The following is a 24,928-nucleotide window of genomic DNA, read 5'->3' on the forward strand; positions in this document are numbered from 1 at the left end:
CATATTTATCCCAGTTGTTTGAAATTTTAATATAATGGTGTATGAAAACTTTTTGAGCCTATCATCGGTTCTTCAAAAATTTAATATTGCTTTGTTAAAGAGCTACTGCCTATTTTTATGGATTGTTGAAGATTGAAGATTGCTCATAAATCAATAAATATAGGCCTATTAAAATAAAAGGACCTCCATTTGGCTGAAATTATAATCTTTCTTAGCGTGCAAATTATTTCTGTTGACAACGAATGGCACATTTGAGGAAAACTAGTTGAAACATAACATCAGTGAGATTTCGAAGGGAGTAATATTCCAAACCACAATAGCTGTAAGCCACTGTGTGTCCAAGGCCATACTATTTTTGTATACACGGTATAGTGGAATGGCGGTTCCTTTTGCCATTTGTCCTCCCATGTTAATCCAAATAGCAAAATGTTAATTTAAAGTCTAATTGCAAATGAATTTTTATTTTAACTTTTCGCATTTGGCTTTGAGTAATGGTGACACATACCATATTTACAGAAAAAATGAAAATTCCATTCGAAACACCGTACAAATTTCAAACTTTGTATTTTTTGTACTGTATCTAAAAGGGCATTTCGTGATCCACAGCCTCATCCCCCCACTTTTGTCCGAAAAAAAGTTGAGATTTTCATACCAATGGATACCTCTGGCTGCATAATGTTTATGTACCAAAAATTTCTTGCAGATTAATTAGTTTAGCAAAAATATCGCCAAATTTGAATTTGAAATTCCAACAGTGGCCTATATGGAGCAGTGTAATGCACTAAATCATGCATAACTCGCAAACGCAAAATCGGAATTAACTGAAATTTTGGGAATAAGCTTTTTTCGTGGATATCTACTGAAAAATGTCATAAAAATTAACTGCAGTTTCTTTATTCAACATCATAACATGTTCATAAACTGCTCAAATAAAGAAAGTCCGCAGTCATGTAACCCGTCCTACACCAAAACCTGATCGTGTTATGAACATTTAATTGATAAAGTCGTGTGCAGAATCTTGTTAGCTCCAACTTGATACCAAATTTGCCACCAAAAACTCTAAATTCAGAGAGATTGAGACCAGTATATGAAATTTGGTGCATTTTCAAAAGTTGCAAATTAAAAATGGACCTCGCGGAGCTGTAGAGGTGAATGGCACAGCGCGACCATTGACATAGCCCGAAACAACCGCTAGGTCATATCGATCGCATCGTGTCCTAGTATTCATCAGTAAAGCACTGTAGCAATCCATGCGTTTTAAATTAACAATTGAATAAAGCGCGCACCGGGAGCGCGCACTTGGGATAGTCGACATGGGCTCATCGTGGGCAAACAAGCTTGACCACATTGCCACGCTAAGCAATTTCGACCGCGTTATCGTTTTGATTTGCAACTTTTGAAAATGCACCAAATGCCATAAACTGGTATCAGTATTTGTCACTTTTGAGTGTTTGGTATCAAATTTGGTATCAAATTAGAGCTAACAAGATTCTGCACACAACCGTATCAATCACATTTTCATAACAATATCAGGTTTTGGTGTAGAACGGGTTATATGACTGCGGACTTTCTTTATTTGAGCAGTTTACTTGACAAATTTATGATGAATGAATAGACTTTCATTAAATATTGAAAAAACCCAATATTACTCATGCCTAATTTACATAATAATATGAATACATAATTAGCATAATTAATTACTTTTTGTGTATTTTTTGTTATCATGTTTATTGTTATCAATAATAAAGAACTTTGTATACATATGTGTGCAAAAAAACGTACCATGCTATCATATACGGTTTTCTATTGGCATCAGTTTTGCATATTAATTAGCTGAACTTAATCATTTTTTCAGCTTTTATTGTCTGCATATTGGCCGAAATTGCTAAAATAGTATATTTGGTTAATTCATTATTATAACGGTTGGCCTATGTTCAAAGGTATATTGGAAGAATAACAAAATGTTTATTAATGTTGTGTTTAACATTTCAGGTATTCCACAGTTGGAAACTAATAAAGTAGAACCGAGAGTAAGACGTCCAGAAGCCAGTGACGATTGTGGTTTTGTATTGCTTGCTGCTCCTCTCAGAACATCTAGGATCTAGAATAATATTTACTTATACATGATGGGTTTGGTGTGTACAGTGTGTACATGTAAAGATGCAGTGCTTGAACAGCATCTTTAATTTTGTTGGATTCACCTGAAGTTCGCTCTCTAAATAGAAGAATCAAACAGTAGCAGATGGCAATGAAATATTTGAAACCATTTTCTTGTGCATTTTGCAGACTCAATCATTATTCTTTGGACAAATTGAAAACCCACGTTAACAGACACCTGATTAAATATGTGCAGGCTTGTAAACACAAAAACTTATCTAGAAATAGAGAACTGGGACGACATTTGAATAACCATAGGAAGCTATGTTATCATTTCAGAATTCACACCAAAGAGAAACCCTTTCAGTGCGAGTACTGTCAGAAATGTTTCACTCGCAGAAGTCACCTTGTGCAACACATCAAATCTCACACGGGAGAGAAACCCTATCAGTGTGAGCACTGTCAGAAATGTTTTACTTTCAATCGTAGCCTTGTGCAACACATCAGAACTCACACCAAAGAGAAACCCTTTCAGTGTGAGCACTGTCAGAAATGTTTTACTCTCAAGAGTTACCTTGTGCAACACATCAGATCCCACACGGGAGAGAAACCCTTTCAGTGTGAGTACTGTCAGAAATGTTTTACTCGGAAGAGTAACCTTGTGCAACATATCAAATCTCACACGGGAGAGAAACCCTTTCAGTGTGAGTACTGTCAGAAATGTTTTACTCAGAAGAGTAACCTTGTGCAACACATCAAATCTCACACGGGAGACAAACCTTTTCAGTGTGAGCACTGCCAGAAATGTTTTACTGAAAATAGTTACCTTGTGCGCCACATCAAATCTCACACGGGAGAGAAACCCTTTCAGTGTGAGCACTGTCAGAAATGTTTTACTCTCAAGAGTGGCCTTGTGAAACATATCAAATATCACACGGGAGAGAAACCTTTTCAGTGTGAGCACTGTCAGAAATGTTTTACTCAAAATAGTTACCTTGTGCGCCACATCAAATCTCACACGGGAGAGAAACCCTTTCAGTGTGAGCACTGTCAGAAATGTTTTACTCTCAAGAGTTACCTTGTGCGTCACATCAGATCTCACACGGGAGAGAAACCCTTTCAGTGTGAGCACTGTCAGAAATGTTTTACTCAAAATAGTGACCTTGTGCGCCACATCAAATGTCACACGGGAGAGAAACCCTTTCAGTGTGAGCACTGTCAGAAATGTTTTACTTTCAAGAGTAACCTTGTGCGTCACATCAGATCTCACACGGGAGAGAAACCCTTTCAGTGTGAGCACTGTCAGAAATGTTTTACTCAAAATAGTTACCTTGTGCGCCACATCAAATCTCACACGGGAGAGAAACCATTTGAGTGTGAGCACTGTCAGAAATGTTTTACTCTCAAGAGTGGCCTTGTGCGTCACATCAGATCTCACACGGGAGAGAAACCCTTCCAGTGTGAGCACTGTCAGAAATGTTTTACTCTCAAGAGTGGCCTTGTGCGTCACATCAGATCTCACGGTAGAGAAAGCCTTTCAGTGTGAGCACTGTCAGAAATGTTTTACTGTCAAGAGTAGCCTTGTGCAACACATCAAATCTCACACGGGAGAGATAAATTCTTTCAGTGTGAGGATTGTCAGGTATGTTTTGCTGTCAAGAGTAGCCTTGTGCGACACATCTAACACGGGAGAGAAGCCCTAAGTGTGAGCACTGTCCAGTGGCGTACCGTGGCCGCCCCAACCCCGGGGGGCTGAAGAAAATTCAATTTTGCCGCCCCTTCACATCAAATCTCACGCGGGAGAGAAACCCTTTCAGTGTGAGCACTGTCAGAAATGTTTTACTGCCAAGAGTAGCCTTGTGCGCCACATCAGATCTCACACCAAAGAGAAACCCTTTTAGTGAGCTCCGATTGGGTTAGGGTTAAGGAGGCTATATAGGAGAAACATTTTAACTATTAAACCATAACTGTGCCCATGGTTTTTGGCGATCGGAAGTGAAAGAATAAGCGAAAAAAGGAGAGAAGATGAACAAGGGGGTTAGGTGTCATTGCGTTGACTTTTTCAGAAGGGGGGGGGGGGGACTAAAATTAAGGGAAGGCAGGTTTCTAAAACCATACATGCATTATAAATTATCATTGCAAACAAATAAAATGCGGTTTGAGGCGCACTGAGATGGTGTTTTGTTTATGCCTTGTTTATTCAGATGTCTTCATATCCCACCCCGCTATACTTGACCTTTGTATAATAACATCAGGTTATTTTACGTTCCACATCTATTTCGAGCAACCCTTACTTTTGTGCAGGTGTTACTCGTGGGATGGAGGGGCTCAATAATGTTAAAATTGTAGTCGATATATACTCTAAAAATGTATGGTAGCTTTATAAGAGCTTTGTTGCAAAAGCCCTTCGTCCAGTTTTTGACTTGTTGAGAAAAAACAAGTGTTTTTTTTAATTGGGCAAGTATTACTTGTTTGATTTGATTCAATTTGGGTTTGGATAGAGAAATCAGCATGATCAGTAGAAACAATTTGGGAAAAGTAGGCATTCAGATGACATCCTAACCAAAATTAAACACTTTGGGTAGTTTGTTTGGACCCTCTAGAACATCGCCCAATAACAAACAGTCTCCAATTGGTTACCACTACTTTTGCTAAAGACACGTATGTAAGTTAAATATTACTGATATTTGAGTTGCTATATTAAGGGGTTGGGTTATAGCATTATCAGTGGCGTACCGTGGCCGCTCCTGTCCCGGGGCTGAAGAAAATACAATTTTGCCGCCCCTTCCCCAACAGCCCGAAAAGGTTGACCCAATTTTTTTTTCTTTTTTTTGAAAAAGTGAAGAGCCAAAAAAAAAAAAAAAATTTAGACGCTAGCACCCTAAAAGCAACACATTTTGAATTTTTTTTATACTTTTTCATTTTTTTCCGCCCTTTTTTCTTTGGTAATTCGTTTTGCCGACCCCTTCGTTTTTGCCGCCCCTGTTTTTGCCGCCCCTTCGGCCTCTTTGGCCGCCCCCTACTTTGACCCCAGGGGGCTGGCGCCCCCAAAGCCCCCCCAAAATATGATTATGGAACATTTCCACAGTTCTACTCCGTCAAATTTATCAAATGTGGTATTGTTGAATAGATATGAACTGCAGCATTGCCAAAAATAAATGATATATGATTTTCGGCTATCCATGTTTTGACCAGAGGTCAAAAGGTCACACAGCCTTGAAAATTACTACAAATCAGGCATCACATGACCCTTTAACCCCTGGTCAAGTCAGAGCAGCTCTAAAATCATATCTCGTATATTGTTTTTGCAGTTCATATCTACCCAACAAGACCAAGATTGTGAAATTTGACTCCGTAGAACTGAGGAAATGCTCCATAATGCTACCCCTTACCTTAATTTAGCATCTCAAATATTATCAATATTTAACTAAATAATGTGTCTTTAGCCAGTCAAGATTAATAAGTAAATTTTCACGGGGAAATTTTCTGGACACGTGACCAATGCGTATCAATGTGAGTGTAACCTCAAGCCTGATCTCTGACCCCCGGCGGTGACCTCGCTATTCAAGTCTTAGTAATTTTGAATTGGAATAGTATTTTTGACCGCAATTTTGATAGAAATTTGTGCATTGCAAATTTATTAAATATTATGTTATCTTAATTTCTTCACAATATCATCAAAACGTAATTTCAAAAATATCTATCTACGGAAAAAATATTTATCTACGGAAACTCTTACCATAATATTATTAACTTGCGACAAGTAACTTATTTTGCCTCTCAGGAGGAATTCTTCCTATTCAAATACATTGGAAGAACACCTGCTGTGCTCGGGGTCACATTCCATAATGCTAATATGTCTGCGCCCATGGGTGTCACGTGTCCAGAAAATTTTCCCGTGAAAATTTACCTATTAATTCTGACTGTTAGCAAAAAATAATGGTAACAAATTGGAAACTGCTTGCTATTTGGTGATGTTCTGGTGGGTCTAAACAAACTACCCAAATTGGATAATATTGGTTATAATGTCATCTCACTGATGATGCCTACTTTTCCCAGGTTGTTTCTACTGATTTCTCTATAATTATAGAGTTATATAGTAAGAAATAGGAAATAAGTAGGGATTTTGTGAAAAACTACTGCCTGGGCGAAACATGCTCCGATGTTACTGATATTTAAAGCCATATGTGATGCGATCAAGCAAAATCAGTCGGAACTCGGAAATATCAAATTTGAGTTTCTGATAGGATGGTAAAAAGCATTTACAAAGCTGGATTTTGCAGAAAACCCCATTGTAATTGAACAACCAGTTCCAAAGATATGGGCGATTAAAGAATTTCCAAAACAATAGGAATCAAAAGGAAATATTTCCTTTGTTTGGCTATATCTCAAAATCAATATTTGCGAGTTCCGACTGATTTTGCTTGATCGCATCACATATTATAACATTTCTTTAAAAATAGATTAGATTTATTTTCCATAAAATGGTAGCTTTTACTGTCAGATATGTTCCCTTTTAATTTTGAGCCGAACAAGTGAGGTAAAGCAAAGAAAATTGGAATTTACTACCAGCGCCAATGCATGTTACTCCGGCGGTTGTAATATGGTACGATCCTCTGGCATGTGTGTGTGTCATTGGTCTGGTGAATTTGGTACTGTGTTGACATCAAATACGCGTTCGACTAATATTTCCATCGTAATAATAAAACGCTGATTCAGGCGGTTTATTCAAAATCTCGGATTTTGACAAAACTATAGCACCTGAAGTCTTGATTTTTGCAGAGAATCTTTGTTTACTTAAGTACACTACAATCGTGTAAAAACCTGAATTTAAATTTTTTGAGGGCGTTCTCCTCCGCAAATGTTATAATATGGCTTTAAGCACAATAGTAGTATATACCCTAGTAAAGTTCTCCGAGAGTTCCAAGTCGATCCGAGAAAAAAGTGTTTTTTTTTACCATACCCCACGCTATTAGATTGATTTTGTATATTTTTGGCTTTTCAAGATACTGAGTTCAACTTCAAATAGTGATTAATAAATTGTGCATGGAAACTACCATCCAGACAAATTCAAATACAGAAACTTGCTCGACATGCTCGAAGTTTTTCTAAAACAGAGATGCCACTTGCTTGTTGAAAAAAAATCAGGAAGTTGCGAAGCGTAGCCACTCATTCATTGCAAAAAAAACCCTGAATATTTGGCTAAAAATGGTCAAAATCAGGAATTCCTGATAAATCAGGAGAAGTGGCATCTCAGCTAAAAGTTTCAAAGTTGCACAAACTTCTTTAAAGTTGCTCAAAGGTACGTAAAATTGCAGAAAATTATGCAAAGATTCAACAAAGTTGCGCAACATTGTGCATTATTATGTTTTGATGAGTCTAAGTGTGTAAAAATATTGGATCCAAAACATAATAATGATAAAATTGGATGCTTAACGCCCAATATTTATATATGGTCTCGCTATGAGTTGTAAAATATTGGACTCGATTACGTCTCGTTCAATATTTTTAAAACTCATAACTTGACCAATTATGGGCTCAATCGATCCAATTTCATATCAAAGTTGCACAAAGATCTGCAAAGTTAAGTAAAATTTTGCAAAGTTGCACACAGTTCCTCAAAGTTGCTTAAACATTTTGCAATGTTGCACAAAGTTCCGCAAAGTTGCATACAATTTTGCAATCCCCTGTAAAAAAAAAAGGCATGGTTGATTTAATCGTTAAAATATAGCCCTTTAAAAAGGGTATTTTTAAATCCCTAACCTGTATTATTACGTTATTTTATGATTTGGTGAATCTTTCTCTATGCATCTTTGAAAGTCAAACTATACAAAATTAAAATAAATTATACCCTTTCATATAACTTCAAAATATACTCTTTCATATGCAATAAAAGTATAGGGGCCTACTTCTCTATCTTTATTACACCTCACCTTACGTACCAAGCCGTCAAAGTGTGTAAAATTTAGACAACTTTTGTGGCCAACAAATGTTTGGTTTGTTGACTGAATTATAGACATTGGCAGATAATTAATACATGTTAAGCATTAAAAGACCCTTAAATTACATGGACATATCACCATTAGTTCGTGAAAATGGGAGAATATTTTGTTCAACAGCACGAGGCCCGAGGGTCTGACGCGACGTTGACCCCTCTGAAACTAAAAATAAAAAATAAATATCCCATTGTTTTTACTAGTACTCATTTACGACTAACTAGTAATTAGCCATATGTAATAAGAAGGCTCATATATATTGTCCTTTAAAAAGGTATTATAAAATAACCTGCTATGTCCAATTTAGCTCAAAATGCTCAAGGTCGCGAACTTTTGGGCCAAAAAAGGAATCTGATTTTTTGTTGTTCTGACCAGGCGGCGAATGGCATGATCGAGCCGGCAACTTGTGAAACCGCCCGGCCGTGTGGCATTTTCCATATACTAAATACTCGGTTAGTTTTGTGGGGTTCATTATCGAACCCCAACGGTTTTAGCATGTATTTATATTATTTATTAACATAGGCCTATTTGTTTGTGATATTTCAAGCGTTTTAAAATTTCAAAATAATCCCGTTCAATTACACGGTTGACGATGAAAATTTACTGAATTTAGAGAATGCAATGCGACCACCACCTGGCTCTGACCTCACCTTGAGGAGCACAGACGGTACCCATGACCAAGAGGTTGGGTGAACACTCGCTAAGAATCAAATCAGCATGGATTTAACCGTTTGCGAATTTGGCCGCCATTTTGGCATCAAATACACTCTTCAATCATGCGCGTATTTTTTTTTTTGGGGGGGGGGGCTTTGGGGGCGCCAGCCCCCGGGGTCAAAGTAGGGGGCGGCAAAAACGAAGGGGCGGCAAAACGAATTAGCAAAGAGAAAAGGGCGCCAAGAATTGAAAAAGCCTAAAAAAATTTGAAGAAAGGTTGCTTTTAGGGCGCTAGCGCCTGAATTCTTTTTTTTTTGCTCTTCACTTTTCAAACGACCGTGAAAAAATTAGGTCAACCTTTTCGGGCTGTTAAGGAAGGGGCGGCAAAATTGTTTCTTCTTCAGCCCCCCGGGGTTGGGGCGGCCACGGTACGCCACTGTCAATGGACCCTAGATCTATTTTTATCATCATGCTTCAATGAACATCCAAGCACCTTTGAAGTTTTAGAAGTGGTATACTATGACCATAATGACACATGACTTCATTGTGTCATTTCATCATTTTTTTCAAAGGTAGTCATAATAGAGTTTGGTCATTTTGGGTCACAGGGTTAGTTGATTTAATGTATTACCAATTTTTGTTGTGCACATTTGTTAATCGAAATCTTCATATAATTTGAAGGTAAAATAAAATAGTTCCATAACATTCTAAAACTGTAAACATGAGTTATTAAGAATTTAGTGGAATTTGGGGATTTTGGCCGCCATCTTGGATTCAGGAAAGATATCGATATGGCCCGTGGGCTTTTTTTTAATCCTTTTAATCCAAGCAACGCATGTGTCAAGTATGGTTCTGGTAGGAAAAAGTGTTAAATTTTTTTCCTAGGATGAACCTGCCCAAGCCCTTCCCTGGCAAATGTCCGCTTCCCTGGCAACCCGGGCCTGGCAAATGTCCCCTTCTCTTTTTACGCCTATCCAATATTGGGAATTTGGGGAATTTGGCCGCCATCTTGGATTCAGGAAAGATATCGATATGGCCCGTGGGCTTTTTTTTATCCTTTTAATCCAAGCAACGCATGTGTCAAGTATGGTTCTGGTAGGAAAAAGTGTTAAAATTTTTCCTGGGATGAACCTGCCTAAGCCCTTCCCTGGCAAATGTCCGCTTCCCTGGCAACCCGGGCCTGGCAAATGTCCCTTTCTCTTTTTACGCCTATTCAAGCTTATTCAGTTTCCTCTTATATCATTAAGGGGTAGTACACCCCTGGCGAATTTTGTGCCTATTTTTGCATTTTTCTCAAAAATTATAGCGCATTGGTGACAATTAAGATATGTATATTATAGGGGCAAGGACTACAACTACTGCACTGATAATTCAGCAACTCATGGCAAGTAGTTATTGATTTATTGATCAAATATTGGTTTTCCCTCATTTTTGACTGTAACTCCACAACTGTTGCCTGTGCTAAAATAACATTTCCTTGCCCCTATAATATACATATCTTACTTCTCACCAATGCGCTATAATTTTGAGAAAAATGCAAAAATAGGCACAAAATTGGGCAGGGGTGTAGTACCCCCTTAAATTGATCGTCAATGCGTTTGTTTGTTCTCTACTTTAAACATGTATTTGCTACAGTGGTGATTAATCAATGCTTAATTATGTGGTGATTTTAATCACCACATAATTAAGCATCCTATTCCAGTATCTGTTTGGCAATATGTTGTGCATAGTTATGTTGTATACCCTACTTTCTCAGATGCGCGGGAGGTCGTGGGTTCGATTCATATGTCGGTGCATTCTGCAATTTTTCTTAATTGATGATATTCTTATTGTTAAATGTATTATCATTTATATATGATAAACATAGGGTCCAAGAATTCAACCTTGGGGTACACCACAATTAGTTTTGAAACTTTAATTTTCAACATCATAATCAACTTTTAATATCATTCTCATTTACAATTTGTCAAAATGTTGGCGTATTATGACATATTGTTGTTTCTAAGAATATTTTACACGATTGGTTACACGATTATTGCAAATAATAAGCATGTTAAACATTTTAAGCTCATTGTTTTGTGATGTGGCATTTTTTTCTGCTAAAACTAAATAGCTACATAAAATATATAGACTTTGAAAGTGCATTTGACTCGATTTTTATTTTGATATTTTGAACCTAGCTACAGCTCGATGAAAGTACATATATCTGGTTCACTAATGTCGGGTTAATTCTATTACGTTTTACAAAATGTTAATCAGAAAATATATTGCTGGGAGTTATTTAAATGGGTAGGTTTTCATTTAAAATGTAAATCCATTTAATTGACTTGTCATTATTTTTACTTAGCTACAGCTTGATGAAAGTACACACCTGGCTCAGTAATGACAAGTTAACAATATTATGTTTAAAAAATGTTTTAAAACGGTATTATGTTTTATGTAATGTTAATCAGAAAAGAAATTGGTTTGATGGTGTTATTTAGAAGGGTAGGTTTTCATTTTAAATATAAATTCATTTAATTGAATTGTAATTTTTTACTTAGATGTAGCTTGATGGCTAGATTACTGCTATTAAACGATATTGTGTTTAAAAAAAACCCGTTTTAAAGGTTTAAGCAGCGCCAAGGATTTATCATTTAAATATTGGTCCAATGCACTTAAAACCCACCCATAATCATATACCAAAATCGCTGAAAAGGTACGGTACCCTAAAACTGTGGCACATCCCCGTATACCTCCAACCAGGGAGACCCCCACGTATATTTTGTATCGTGTATGATCATGAGAATAATTGAATATTTCCGATAACCTTGCTTTTCCTTGTGTTTATAACACTTTTTAATCAATGTTTTTTACTCCCGTCCTCTATCAAAGTATAATCATGACATGGCATCCCGTCATGAGCACCCCTATACATCATCATCCGAAGATTGAAGAATGCTTTGCCAATCGATATCCAAGGCTTTTGTTTGCTATAGTTCTAGATTAGATTTTAGATTTATTATTATCTTTTCACTCATTACATGATACAAGAATAATACATAAGAATAATACATTATAAAGATATCAGGAATAATATATATAATAAACTATGGAAATGCATAATACAACGATGAGTGAAGGAATTACAGTTTAGGCCCAAAGGCCTGTTGCTCTGTAACCCCTTGATACAGGTATATGGCATTTATTTGACATGGCAGCAGGTTGGTAGACAACAAAAATGCCGAGTCCAACCAACCAGCTGTCATGTCCATCAATGACATATCCTATGTTAACATTTAAGGAAAAACAAAGAAAAAAACAAAATGCACACATCAAAAACTAATTATTGAAAGTAAATTAATGAAATTAGTGAACAAAATATTGGTACACATCATGCGCGTATTTGGGGGGGGGGAGCTTTGGGGCGCCAGCCCCGGGGTCAAAGTAGGGGGCGGCAAAAACGAAGGGGCGCCGGAAGGAGAAGGGGCGGCAAAAACAGGGGCGGCAAAAACGAAGGGGATGGCAGAACGAATTAGCAATGAAAAAGGGCGCCACAAATTGAAATAGCATAGAAAAGGTTGCTTTTGGGACGCTAGCGCATAAAATCCTTTTTTTATTTTATTTTATTTTTTTGCTCTTCACTTTTCAAACGACCGTGAAAAAACTTGGGTCAACCTTTTCGGGCTTGTTAAGGAAGGGGCGGCAAAATTGTTTCTTCTTCAGCCCCCCGGGGTTGGGGCGGCCACGGTACGCCACTGCACATGATTGAAAGAATGTATACAATTAAGAATAGCTTTGCATAAGATGTTGTTTATACTTTTTCCGGAATTGCTTCACTGATGACGACCACTTGATATCAGTATCAATAGCATTCCAAAGCTTTATACCTGCATATTTAATAGATTTCTCACAAAAGACTTTCTTGACTCGAGGTAAGATGAGATTGTTTCTATATCTAGTGTTTATAGCGTGAATTTCAGAGTGCTTTGTAAAAAGGTCGTCAAAAACATTTGGTAATAAGCAATTCAGTTAGGACGCTGGACAACCGATTGTTATTGTTCTGCAAGGCTCACTCAGTCATTTAATAAGGCAATACAAACGATCGAATTTGGTATTCAAATGAACAAAATTTTGAGTTATACCTTTTCAGTGTAAATTTTTTTTGCACGGCCAAATGAAAAGCAATAATTTTCATTTTTCAGTAAATGTCAGGAAAAACTGTAATGCTTGATACTGTATTTTTTTTTCAAATCTTAGTGTTAAACTTAGTCGTGAAATTCAGTCATTTAGTGTAAGATTTTCGATTTTGATAGGCTTCAACTCTGCCCGCGAGCCTTTTTTTGATCAACCTTTTAGCTTTTCAAAGTAATATAGTTCGCTAAAGAAGGATTTTCCCAACTTTCTAACGCACATCACCGTGAGCGATATATCATAGTTTTGTCAGAATTTCCGTTTTGATTCCATAATTTTTGACTACCAGCTGAACAATTTTCAAATCCACGCGTGAAATACTAGCATTGTGGATCGATATCTCTGGGTGCCCGGCCTGGATACAGTGTTGCCAGAACTTCAATATAGCAAAGAAATTACCTAGTGTTTTAATTGTCAGTCATGAAGGTGCCTTTTGTTTGTGATTGCTGGCCACCGAAAGTCATAATGAAGCAGCCAAAACAATACAAGGTTAAACATGGAAGTTTATAACAACCTATTATAATGACCTAAAGGAAAAATCATTTATGGCAACAATGAGCCTTGCATTTGAAGTCATGGTTCAAATGTGTTGAGTACCCACCCCACCCCCATAGGCCTACATAATATTACATACCGGTACCTTATAATATTTATATAGCACGGCTATAGCTATACATTTAGAAAGTAGGTCCTATAGCGCTAAATTATGACAAATAGGCCTACACAAACCCGAACGCAAGTCTGAAGGGTGTAATGAAAATGCCAACCCGCGATGGGGGGGGGGGGGTCATTCAAAATTCACCTGGAGATAGGAGGGACATAAAATTAAAATCCCCTCTAATAACACGCGAATTTTGCTAGGTTTGGATTTTCCCATGGACCTCATCCTAGGTAAATAAACAAACAAACAAATAAACAAACAGACAAAATGGTTTTCATAATCATGGAATCCATAGCCCCTATAAATTGAAATTGCAGGCTATCACGGGAGCAAATTTCCAAAATTCACCTCATTTACCAGAATTGGGGATTTGGGCTACCAAATCGCTGGTCAGGCAATCCTGGTTTTCAATGGAAAAGGGACCTGGTTGACAACAATTGAAATATCGATTATTTCTGCTGGTTGCTCTCGAAATAGAGTACTGAGTTTGACATTTTCGGAGCATGAAGGGAAAAGGGTAAAATAAAACGGAAATTCTGACAAAACTATAATATATAGACCCACACGATGTGCTTTACAGAGGTGGGAAATATCTTTCTTTAGCAAACTATATTACTTAGTTTGAGACGCTAAAAAATGAATTCTGTAAAAAGCTCACGGGCGAACTAAAGGCCTATAAAAATCAAAAATATCACACTACGTCGTAAAAGACACAATTTGATGCTTAATTTTAACACCAGGATTTTAAAAAAAAATGTTCATCCAAGCACTATGTTTTTATTTGACATTACTGAAAAAAAAAAAAATTTTGCTTTATATTTGACCGAGAAAATAAATTTCATAGCAAAAAGGTGTATCTCGGAATTGTGCTGATTTTAACATGTATCGATCGACTTTTAGCGCGACTAAGCAGAACAAAAGAACGGTTGTCCTGCGTTTAGAATGTCCCAAGCTCTAGAGCGTACATATCTTTGATGCTTAAAGTATTATATTTAAGTAACAGAGGATTAGTTCTAGATCTGTAATTACTGTTACTAATAATACGCAATGCTCTTTTTTGAATTTTAAACAGATTATGAATATATGAAGAGCAGGCACATCCCCATGCTAAAATACTACAATTCATGTACGGCAAGACTAACGAACAATATAATGTACACAAAGCTTCACTGGGTAGAAAATGTTTGACTCTGTTTATAACGCCGACATTTCGAGAACAAGTTTTAATGAAATTTACAATATGCTCCTTCCAAGTAAGATTTTGATCAATTTGAAGGCCTAGAAATTTTGTGCTGGTGACTCTTTCAAGAGGAGTGACTTCACTTTCATTTGAGTCAAGACAAAGATGAAGAGTATAGTCAGAGCATGTATTTTTACCACTGCCAAGTAACATGTAGTTGGTTTTTTTGGCGTTTACAGATAGTTTGTTTACTTTAAACCATCTGTCTATATGTGATGCGATCAAGCAAAATCAGTCGGAACTCGGAAATATTGATTTTGAGATATAACCATACAAAGGGAATATTTCCTTTTGTTTCCTCTTGTTTTGGAAACTCTTTAATTGCTCATATCTTTGGAACTGATTGTTCAATTTCAATGGGGTTTTCTGTAAAATGCAGCTTTGTAAATGCTTTTTACTTTCCTATAAGAAACTGAAAATTTAATATTTCCGAGTTCCGACTGATTTTGCTTGATCGCATTATGAGTAAGCTCTTTATTCATTTCTGTTTCTACCTCCTCAAGTTGGCTGTGTGAGAAAAACAAGTTAGTATCATCTGCAAAGGATATAACATCAAGAGAATTTGTAACGAGATGGATATCATTAACATACAGAATAAAGAGCAGTGGTCCCAATATTGACCCCTGAGGCACGCCGCAAGTGATATTTTTGCTCTCTGATGAAACACCATTGTAAGTTACAAACTGTTTTCTGTTACACAGATAGTCTTTGAACCAGTCATAACATACACCTCTAAAGCCATAATGGTATAGTTGACTAAGAAGTATTGAGTGATCAATTGTATCGAACGCTTTCGATAAATCCAGGAAGATACCAGCAGTAAATTTGTTTTCATTTACTGCGTCCGTAATTTTATTCACCAAATCTATCACTGCCATATATGTACTGTGGTTCTTTCTAAAACCATATTGGCGCTTATACAAAATGCTATGTGTATCTAAGTATGATACAGATCTGTTGAATACAAGACGTTCAAGGATCTTTGATAGAATGGGTAAAACAGAAACAGGATGATAGTTTGAAAACAAATCACATTCATCCTTCTTATACAGGGGAATGACCTTTGCTATTTTAAGACTGTCTGGTACTCTGCCAGTGGAAATGGATACATTGAAAATGGTTACAAGTGGATGCACTATTCCAGGAGCTACCTTTTTGATGATGAATGAACCAAGACCATCCTGCCCTGGACTTTTATTTGAATCAAGTTTATTGATTATTTTGAGAATTTCATGTTCAGTGATGGGTGTAAATAGGACGCTGTTGTTGTTCGCAATCTTACTCTTTGAATGATAATGTGAATAGTCAATGCCAGGACTATTATGGCGCAAATAATGCAGACCGTTTGTGTATTGCGCGATAAAACCGATGCAACCCGCGGGCGTCGCGCAAATACACACGCAAACAGCAACGCTTTAGATACTCCCGATAGCTTATTAACCGTGTACTATTTTGTGGACCCTGGATATGTATTTTACGCTTTTTTGCTCATTTTTAAAACTTCAATCGCTAAGATTGAAAAAACAAATGAGGTGAATATGCAGCGTAACTCGGTGTATGATTAGCTTTGCAAAAATGCAATTTGCAAAAGCATCACCACCAACTCGGTAACTTATTATAAAAAACTTATTATGAATATATGAATTAATATAAAATACAATACTTTCTAAATCAGAAAAATTGTACCGCGATTGAGATATATGATGTACAGTCAATATTCATATATTCTTTCATACATAGGGTGCTTCAGTATTGAAACAATTTTGACAAAATATTTCATTGAAAAACCTCCCACTCGGCTATTTCATAAAGGTAACAAGGCTCTCTTAGCATGTGCAATACATTAGCATTAAAACTAATCTGATTCTAACATGAAGGCATTCTAGAATTACTTGGATTTTGGCGGGCACTGCTGTGTTACTTGCCTGGGAATATATGCTCGTGCATCATATTTTGTTCAGGGCGTGTGCTTTTAAAACTCCCGCCACATCACATTACATCGATATACCATTCCTTTGTCTTTCTTGATAAACATTGAAGTCAACTCTTCTATACAAATTATGACTTTGTCTGATTCCAATAGGTGTAAGTTGGATTCCATTTAGACTACTCCGTAGTCCACTTGCCCATTGTCATGATTGTGCATACTCTGGATATTGCATTTAAGCTTAAAACTCCGATTTAATTAATTTGTGCACAATTGATAGATTTTCACAACTGATCATCTTTTCAGTCACCGTACTCCCTCTGTATGTTAGCTTCCCAAGTGGACTACTGACTTTGGATTGCGGTTAACATTTTTAACATGGGACTCTATGGAGAGTTAGGCCAATTTCTGGCCTAACAAAAATTAGTCATGATGTAATGCATCTTTAAATGAATCTGGCTTGTGATTGGTCGCCCAGATCTCGTTATTGTTTAAATCCTCCCGACACGTACCATTACCATTAGCTATACATGGTACATATCTATCTTTGGAATGCGGCGCTTTTGTACTGGCGCGAAAGTTGGTGGATGAAAGTAAGCATCTAGCGCGTATTGTACCACCATGCTTAGTCTTGTGGTTAGATTTGATTGATAAACAAGTATGATTGACAGTGTGTTTTATAGAACGAAGTCCCTGGGTAAAGTTCTGCTTAAAAGTGAAAGTCCATAGTCGATATTTAACTCGTAATAAACTGGCAGATTCTAAAATTAGAATTGTTCAGTATTGAAGTGCCATTATAGTTATGCCATTATGATATGTTGCATATAAGCCTACGTATACTTTACTTTTACTGTCACAAATATAATTATATAAACTTTTTCATAACCATTTTATACTAGTATTTTGATGTAATAAATATCAGTATAATTTCGAGTTCAACTGAATGCGTTCATCATGATTAATAATGTATTTTTATTTATCAAAAATCGACTATGGCATAGTCTAGATTCCATTATGTATGGAAATGAATGTTTTTAAAACTTTATACCTGTACATGATAAATCTGTGGAAATACATATTTAAAACGGCTAACAATTACCGCATCAAGTTTATGTAAAAAAACAACAACTAGCGAAAAATATGTTGAACTTATTTATCTTAATTATAATCTCATTTTAACAGGCATATGGTTGTCCTCAGACGTGTCGGTACCAAGCTTCAAGAATCCGCCATAGCCACGTTTCAATAAGTATCTGCTTTATTTGTCTTCAGCTCCATACAACAGTATAATGGTCATTGGATTCTACAACTGCGCAATAGCTCATTATTTTTACACCTTTACTCGTTGCAATAATGCTATCTACTGAAGATAACTCGTGTTAATAATGATATCTGCTAAAAATATACTGAAGACAATTAAGTAAATCGTTTAAATAATGCTATCTGAAGATAGCTCATTTCAAATCGTGTTAATAATGATATTTACTGATAGTTAATACCCACTGTGTCAATAATGCTATCTCAGAGAATTTAAAACAAAAAATATCAGTAAAGACAAAAGGGTGTTTTAACCCTGAAATTATGGAATCTTGGGGCTCATAACTTCTAAATTGTTGGTCTAGAGTATATAAAAGTATTATATTTAGAATGGAAATGACTTGGTAAATTTATCTGTGAGGTCAAATTTGGGCAAAAAAGCTCAGTTTTGGAGAAAATTAATTAAAAAACCCGTTTTTTTTGCCCAATTTTTTCGGTCACCGTAACAAAATATTTCTTGAGTAAAACCTTTTATTATTAATTTTTAAAAACTGCATACCAGTTTTCTTATATTTTTTTAAGTTTGACAAACTTCGACAATTTTCACCAAAAATTGTTGAAAATGCTCAATTCTGCAACAAAAAAAAATATAAAAATCCAGATTTTGGCCCAAATGCGGTATCACATTTTTTCTGCTTGTCTCCTTTATTATTTGCAACGACGAACCTGGTAAAAATAATGTTCTATGTTTAATTGGTCCAAATATATATATAAAAAAACGGGTCCTAAATATTTATATCTAGTTTTTAAAAATTAATTACAAAAAGAAATTTAGTCAAGAATTATTTGTTATGGTGACCGAAAAACTTTAGGCTGAAAGACCCATTTTTGGGGATTTTCTCCAAAATTGAACATTTTTGCCCAAATTTGACCTCACAGATGAATTTATCAAGTCAGTTCCATTCTAAATATTACCTTTTATACACTTTAGACCAACAATTTAGAAGTTATGAGCCCCAAAAGTTTCCATAATTCCAGGGTTAAGACCACTCTTCATGTGCGAAATAACCAACAACTTGATGTGTGAAATGACCAACAAATTTATTTGTGAAATAACTAACAACATGTTAACAGACGAATGTCATGGCTATCTAATATGTGTGACGGTTTTTCATAATTGAATAAATCAACCACCATAATGGCAATAAATGAGTTCTGATTCTTTGCGTTACCTATAATTACAATGCTCACTTATTATCCCTATGCAAATATGCCCTCACAATGCTCCATTCTGGGTACCCACAGTTTTGGAGAACCCCTTTAATGTGAGTTTCCTCCTCTACCTTGTCTTGCTCTTCCGTGACAATTTTGTTCTTTCTGTCGGTACGTACGACGCCAAGTTTCTGGTGGAGATGGTCGTACGTTCCCTCCTCGACAGAAAGAATAAAATTGTCACGGAAGAACAAGACAAGATAGAGGAGGAAACTCACATTAAAGGGGCTCTCAAAAAATTATTATATTGTTATACTTTATGTGGAGGGAGTTTCAGAGCGCATCTCGCGAGTTTTTAAGTCTTATAACATCTCTACCGCCATGAAACCCAATTACGTTGCGCAATTTACTGTTCCATCCCAAGGACAAGCGGCAATACATTGCAAAAACCATGAAAACTGTGATTTGTCATACATTTGGGAGACAGGAAGAAAGTTCGGTAAACGTTTGGAGGAGCGTAAAACTGAGGCTGAGAAAATTGGTGACAACATAAAAACTAGAGCCACCAGAAAGGCATCCCAATCGGTTGTTCACAAATCGGCCATTACCGACCATGTAGTAGACAATAATCACGTCATCAATTGGGAGGAGGCTAGAATCGTTGGCAAAGAGAGGATAGATATAAGAGATGGATCAAGGAGACGATCACCATTAGAAAGCGGGGGAAAACCATGAACAGAGACGAGTGGCAATACAACTTGAGTCACGTATTTGACGATTTGATAACTGAAGAAAAATCAGCTGGCAACTCGGTTGCTGAGCAGCAAAAATCATCAGCTGTACACAGATCGTCATTGCAATAATAGCATCGATAAAGGAAACTGTCAGTTTCCGAAACGTCTGCAAGTAAGTGAAAATATTTGGACTAGTTGCATGAAATTACAAATATCATTTTACCATGAACATGGAATTGCAATTAAATAGGTAAATATGTAGAATAATAAGTGCCTGATAATCGCCAGCGTGTGCTGGCGTGAAACTCAGAGTAGCACAAATTAATGAAGTAGTGCACTAAACCAAATATTGTAGAATAATAAGTATATGGAGAAATAATTGTATCATTAGGCAACATAAATTTGATTACACAAGATTAAATTTGAAACTAAACAGTGTCTTGCTTTTCAAATTAAATAAGAAGCAAACAGCAGTGTCCCTCCGTATCATATACCACTTTTGCCAAGTCATGAATTAAGGTTAGCAACTATTTTAAACTATTGCGATTTGGTAGTTCACAGCATCTTGCAAATGGTAGTGAGCTTTGGGAAAAATTGCATTGATCATTTCATGGCGAGTGTGTAGGTCCTGTGGTTCTTGAGTCATGTTGTAAAGAGGGCTGAAACAACAAAACTTTTGTAAAACGTACATAACTCATTCACAACAATAAATCAAGCAAGTTTTCAAAGTATATGATTTGTAGAATAAACTTGTGCAAAACGTTAAAGTTTTATTTGTCAATAATATATTGATTTAGATAATGAAAGTTTTTTCGGTTGCTTCGACCAACAATACATATTCTACCCTTAAGGTTTTAATTTAATGAAATAGCTATGCCCTACATATTTTTAAAATAAGTCAAGAATTCCAATTGTCACTTAATGTTTTTGTAACCCCTCCCTTTATTTTATAGCTGGTTTTGCTCCTTGCAACATTGATAGTCAATAAACCTTTTCTTTGCATTACGCATTCACGTATCTGAATTCACGTATCACCATCACGTATTGATGCATTTACGTATCTGCCACTTTCAATTATCATGATTAAGATGTTACTTTTATCATTATAATATTTAACTATTGGAATGTTGAAGTTGAAGTTAAATGATTTTTATATCCTGATCGGAAAAGAATGATTAACCTTGTCTCATTTGAATTGTAATAGGCCCCGGTAATAGGCTTGTAAGAACTAAACATTATTGTTAAACAAGAAGAGTCCTTAAAAAGGACAAGGAAGAGAGGTATAAAGCAATTGTGAATATGAAGTAGGAGATGAATGTTAGGAATAACTACTTATTTTTTGGCTGAATTAAGAATGGAGATATAATAAAACACACATAATAAGTAGTACCGGTATGCAACATATTACAATTGTTTTATTCTGTGGTCATTAATACTTCAAAGGTACTGTGCAAATGGTAAAAATCACCTAGAGTATAAAAACATATGAAAGACTTACAGATACGACTGAGCTTGAATGTTTTATGAATTAGTTGGTGAACATTAATATTTTCTTTGCATGATAGAATTGCGGCAAATTGTAAGACGGCAGTTGGTTTGGTTTGCAATTTAGCATATAATAATATGGCAACTACAGATACATTTTGAAAAACACGATAAATGAAATAATTTTCAAATAAAATTGCTAACATTTACTAATTCTAAATACTTGCTTTTTGAAGATCTAAATTTTCTTCTGTCAGATATTTTCTTTGAATGTTTTCTGCAAACCAGACGATCACAAAGGGCTTGATTGGGAAAATCTCAAAAATCTGAACGTAAATAATTGGTCAAATGTCTTGGTTGCTGGATCCGTTGGAGCAGTCAAACTCTTTAAATAAGGCTGAAGTGACAGCTGCTACTTTCTTGTTATTTGCAACACTGTTAACTATAAGACATTGTTTGAAACGTTCCACATTAAGAAGTCTTCCACAGAGAATTATCAAATTGTACCATTTGTCCTATGTATCCAGCCATGATGTACTCAGTACAAAACATCATGTTTGCGATTTAGTTTTACGTGGGCATAGCCCGAGAAGTTTGACTTGAATTGGCGACCATAGTACACCGTGAAGTGTTCTTCATTTTTTGGCACTTCCAAGTATAGACATGCGGAGGAACACTCCTATGCTGCAAATCAATTCAACTTGCCGCTGGCTAGCCGTAAGGCGAAAAGGGAAGCAAAGTATGTAAGTCTTCTCCTGCCAGTACATAGCCTCTCCTTACTCAAGACTCCTGCACGACCTCCGCGTTGGTCACTTCCGGGCAACTGGTAGCTTGCGATACCAGGCAGACATGCAGGGGATCTGGGAGCAGCAAAGGGCCCCAAAGGTGTGATACGCAGGCCCACCGGCGCGTGGACACGCCCTGGTTACACTCCAACCTTTGCCCCAGCTATGGGTCAAATAGTTAAGGTAGTTCACTACCTTAGGCGAACTGGGATTCTATCTCTAATAATCGGCAAGAGGGCGTGATAGGCACATCCTTGATACGGCCAGTGAACACAAACAGGGAGTCCAGGGACCTCTGCAGATTGGTATCTCTGGTTGGAGACGGAGATCTCAATAGCAAAGGGCGGACGAAAATGACAGAAAGACTGCTCATATTTCAACGGCCACTGGACGAATGGGAGAAGGCAAACTCCAATACCAAACCATACTGTAGGAGCTGCGACCACAGTATTAATAGCAATAGAAAAACTATGATGGCACAACTTAATAACACTAGGGTTAGAGTCCCTAATTCTGATTTTGGTTCTCCTGGTGCAGACATCGATTTGCCAAAATCAAATGACGTCTTGCCTCAAAATCCTCATGGAAGGACAAGCCTGATGGAGATGCCTGCAGGAGGAGAAAATTTGTTGGGTGCAGGAAAATAGTTAATGTATCAACCATGAATGTAAGAACCATCAGAGAGCAGCGATGCAGAGAAGAACTTGCTTCCAATCTGATCAAATACGACATAGAGGTTTTGGGAATTCAAGAACACCGCATCACACACGATGAACCAATTAGATATGAAAAGGTTCTTGGCAAAACACTAATTACATCATCGGCTACAAGGAACAGAGCTGGAGCATCAGAGTTGGAGTGTTACTCAATACACATGCCCAGAACTCTCTAGCCAGTGTTAGATCACACACTGACCGAATACTAATTGTCAACTTCCAAGGGAACCCAGCAACAACAATAATAATCACTTACTGCCCTACCAATGTAACAGATGAAGACATTATGGAGGGTCATTATGACAACTTGAGACGAGCCATTGACTCCATCCCTGCTCATAATATCTTGATGGTCATAGGAGACTACAATGCTAGAATAGGAGAAGAGGATGCTAGGTTTACCTATCATGAAACCACAAACAGGAATGGCAAATTTCTTTTGGACCTTGCATATCTGAGAGGAATCTCATCATCACAAACACAATGTTTCAAAAGAAGAAGGGCAAACTATGGACGTTTGTAAGTCATTGGTGGAAACAAGTATCAACTCGACTACATCCTTGTCCGAAAGAAATGGAGGAACAGCCTGCTGAATTCTGAAGCATACAGCTCCTTTGCAAGTGTTGGCTCAGACCACAGAATCGTTTCTGCAAAAATGCGCCTGAGTCTTAGAAAAAGCAAGACTGCTGCCAGGAGAAGGCAGTATGACTGGAAGCTTCTAAGCACTGATAGCAACCTCCAAAAGCAATACACCATAGAAGTACGTAACCGATTCCAGCCACTGGAAAATATAAGTGAAACGTCTACAGAAAAGTATGAAAGGCTAATATCAGCCCACATGGAGGCTACAGATAAAACTGTGCCAGTGAGGAAGAAAGTACATAGGGTACGCTTCTCAAGCGATCCAAGAGTGAATGAAGCAAGAGACAAGATCAAGAAGGCGTATGAGGTGTATCAGGAAAATACAACTGAAGATCACAGACTCGTATATAAACAGGCAAAGAAGAGGCTTGCTGATGCATACAACCAGGTGGAGGAAGAAGATCTTAGCTCCAAGCTAATAGAGGTGGAAACAGCCCATGCCAACAGTAAGCATGGCCAGAGTTGGAGACTTATAAATGACATCACAGGCAGATTGGCATCTAGGAAAGGACAACTGGAAGGCAATACCCAGAAGGAAAGAGTTACTAACTGGTACAACCATTTCAAGAACCTGCTAGGAAGCCCCCCTGACATTGATGACGAGGACGAAGATATTCCAGCTGTCTTGAATGAACTGAACATCAAAACAGGGCCTTTTGAACAAGAGGAGTACGAAAAAGCGAAAATGGCATTAGTAGAAGGTAAAAGCAGTGGTGAAGATGGCATACCACCAGAAGTTCTTAAGCGATGTGACATAGATGACATCATCCTAGGATTCTGTAACCACGAATTGAGCGAAGGGGAAATACCAGAACAGTGGTCTATCCTAAACATAGTGCCTATACCCAAGTCTGGAGATCTCAGCCAAGCTGGAAACTACAGGGGGATCAGCTTAAGTTCGATAGTGGCAAAAACCTTCAACAGGATGATCCTCAACAGAATCAGGCCTGAACTTGATGAACACCTGAGAAACAACCAAAATGGATTCCGAGTTGGTAGGACCACAGTCGGGCATATTCTCGCCTTACGGAGACTCATCGAAGGGATCAAATCTAACAACCTTCCAGCAATAATTACCTTTATTGACTTCCGAAAGGCTTTTGATACCATCCACAGAGGCAAAATGCTGAAAATCCTGAAAGCCTACGGGGTTCCTGAGAAGCTTGTTCAAGCCATTGGCAACATGTATGCAAAGACAAAAGCAAAAGTGATTTCACCTGATGGAGAAACAAACCTCTTCGAAATACTGGCCGGGGTACTACAGGGTGACACTCTTGCTCCATATCTGTTTGTAGTGGTACTGGATTATGCCCTGAGAACAGCAATAGAGGGTAAGGAAGAGGAACTTG

General features: G+C 37.1%; 1 protein-coding gene across 1 annotated transcript in view; it reads left to right on the forward strand.

Moving 5' to 3' along the window:
* LOC140157185 (uncharacterized) overlaps positions 1-4,168 on the forward strand; it is a 28,353-nt gene extending 24,185 nt beyond the window's left edge. Inside the window, exon 4 of the mRNA XM_072180301.1 lies at positions 1,993-4,168. Within this exon, the coding sequence (XP_072036402.1) occupies positions 2,243-3,643 (1,401 nt within the window). The 5' untranslated portion in view covers positions 1,993-2,242 and the 3' untranslated portion in view covers positions 3,644-4,168. The remainder of the gene's footprint in view (positions 1-1,992) is intronic.
* The last annotated feature ends 20,760 nt before the right edge of the window (positions 4,169-24,928 follow it).

Source organism: Amphiura filiformis, chromosome 7, assembly GCF_039555335.1.
Source record: "Amphiura filiformis chromosome 7, Afil_fr2py, whole genome shotgun sequence".
Classification (NCBI taxonomy): Eukaryota; Metazoa; Echinodermata; class Ophiuroidea; order Amphilepidida; family Amphiuridae; genus Amphiura; species Amphiura filiformis.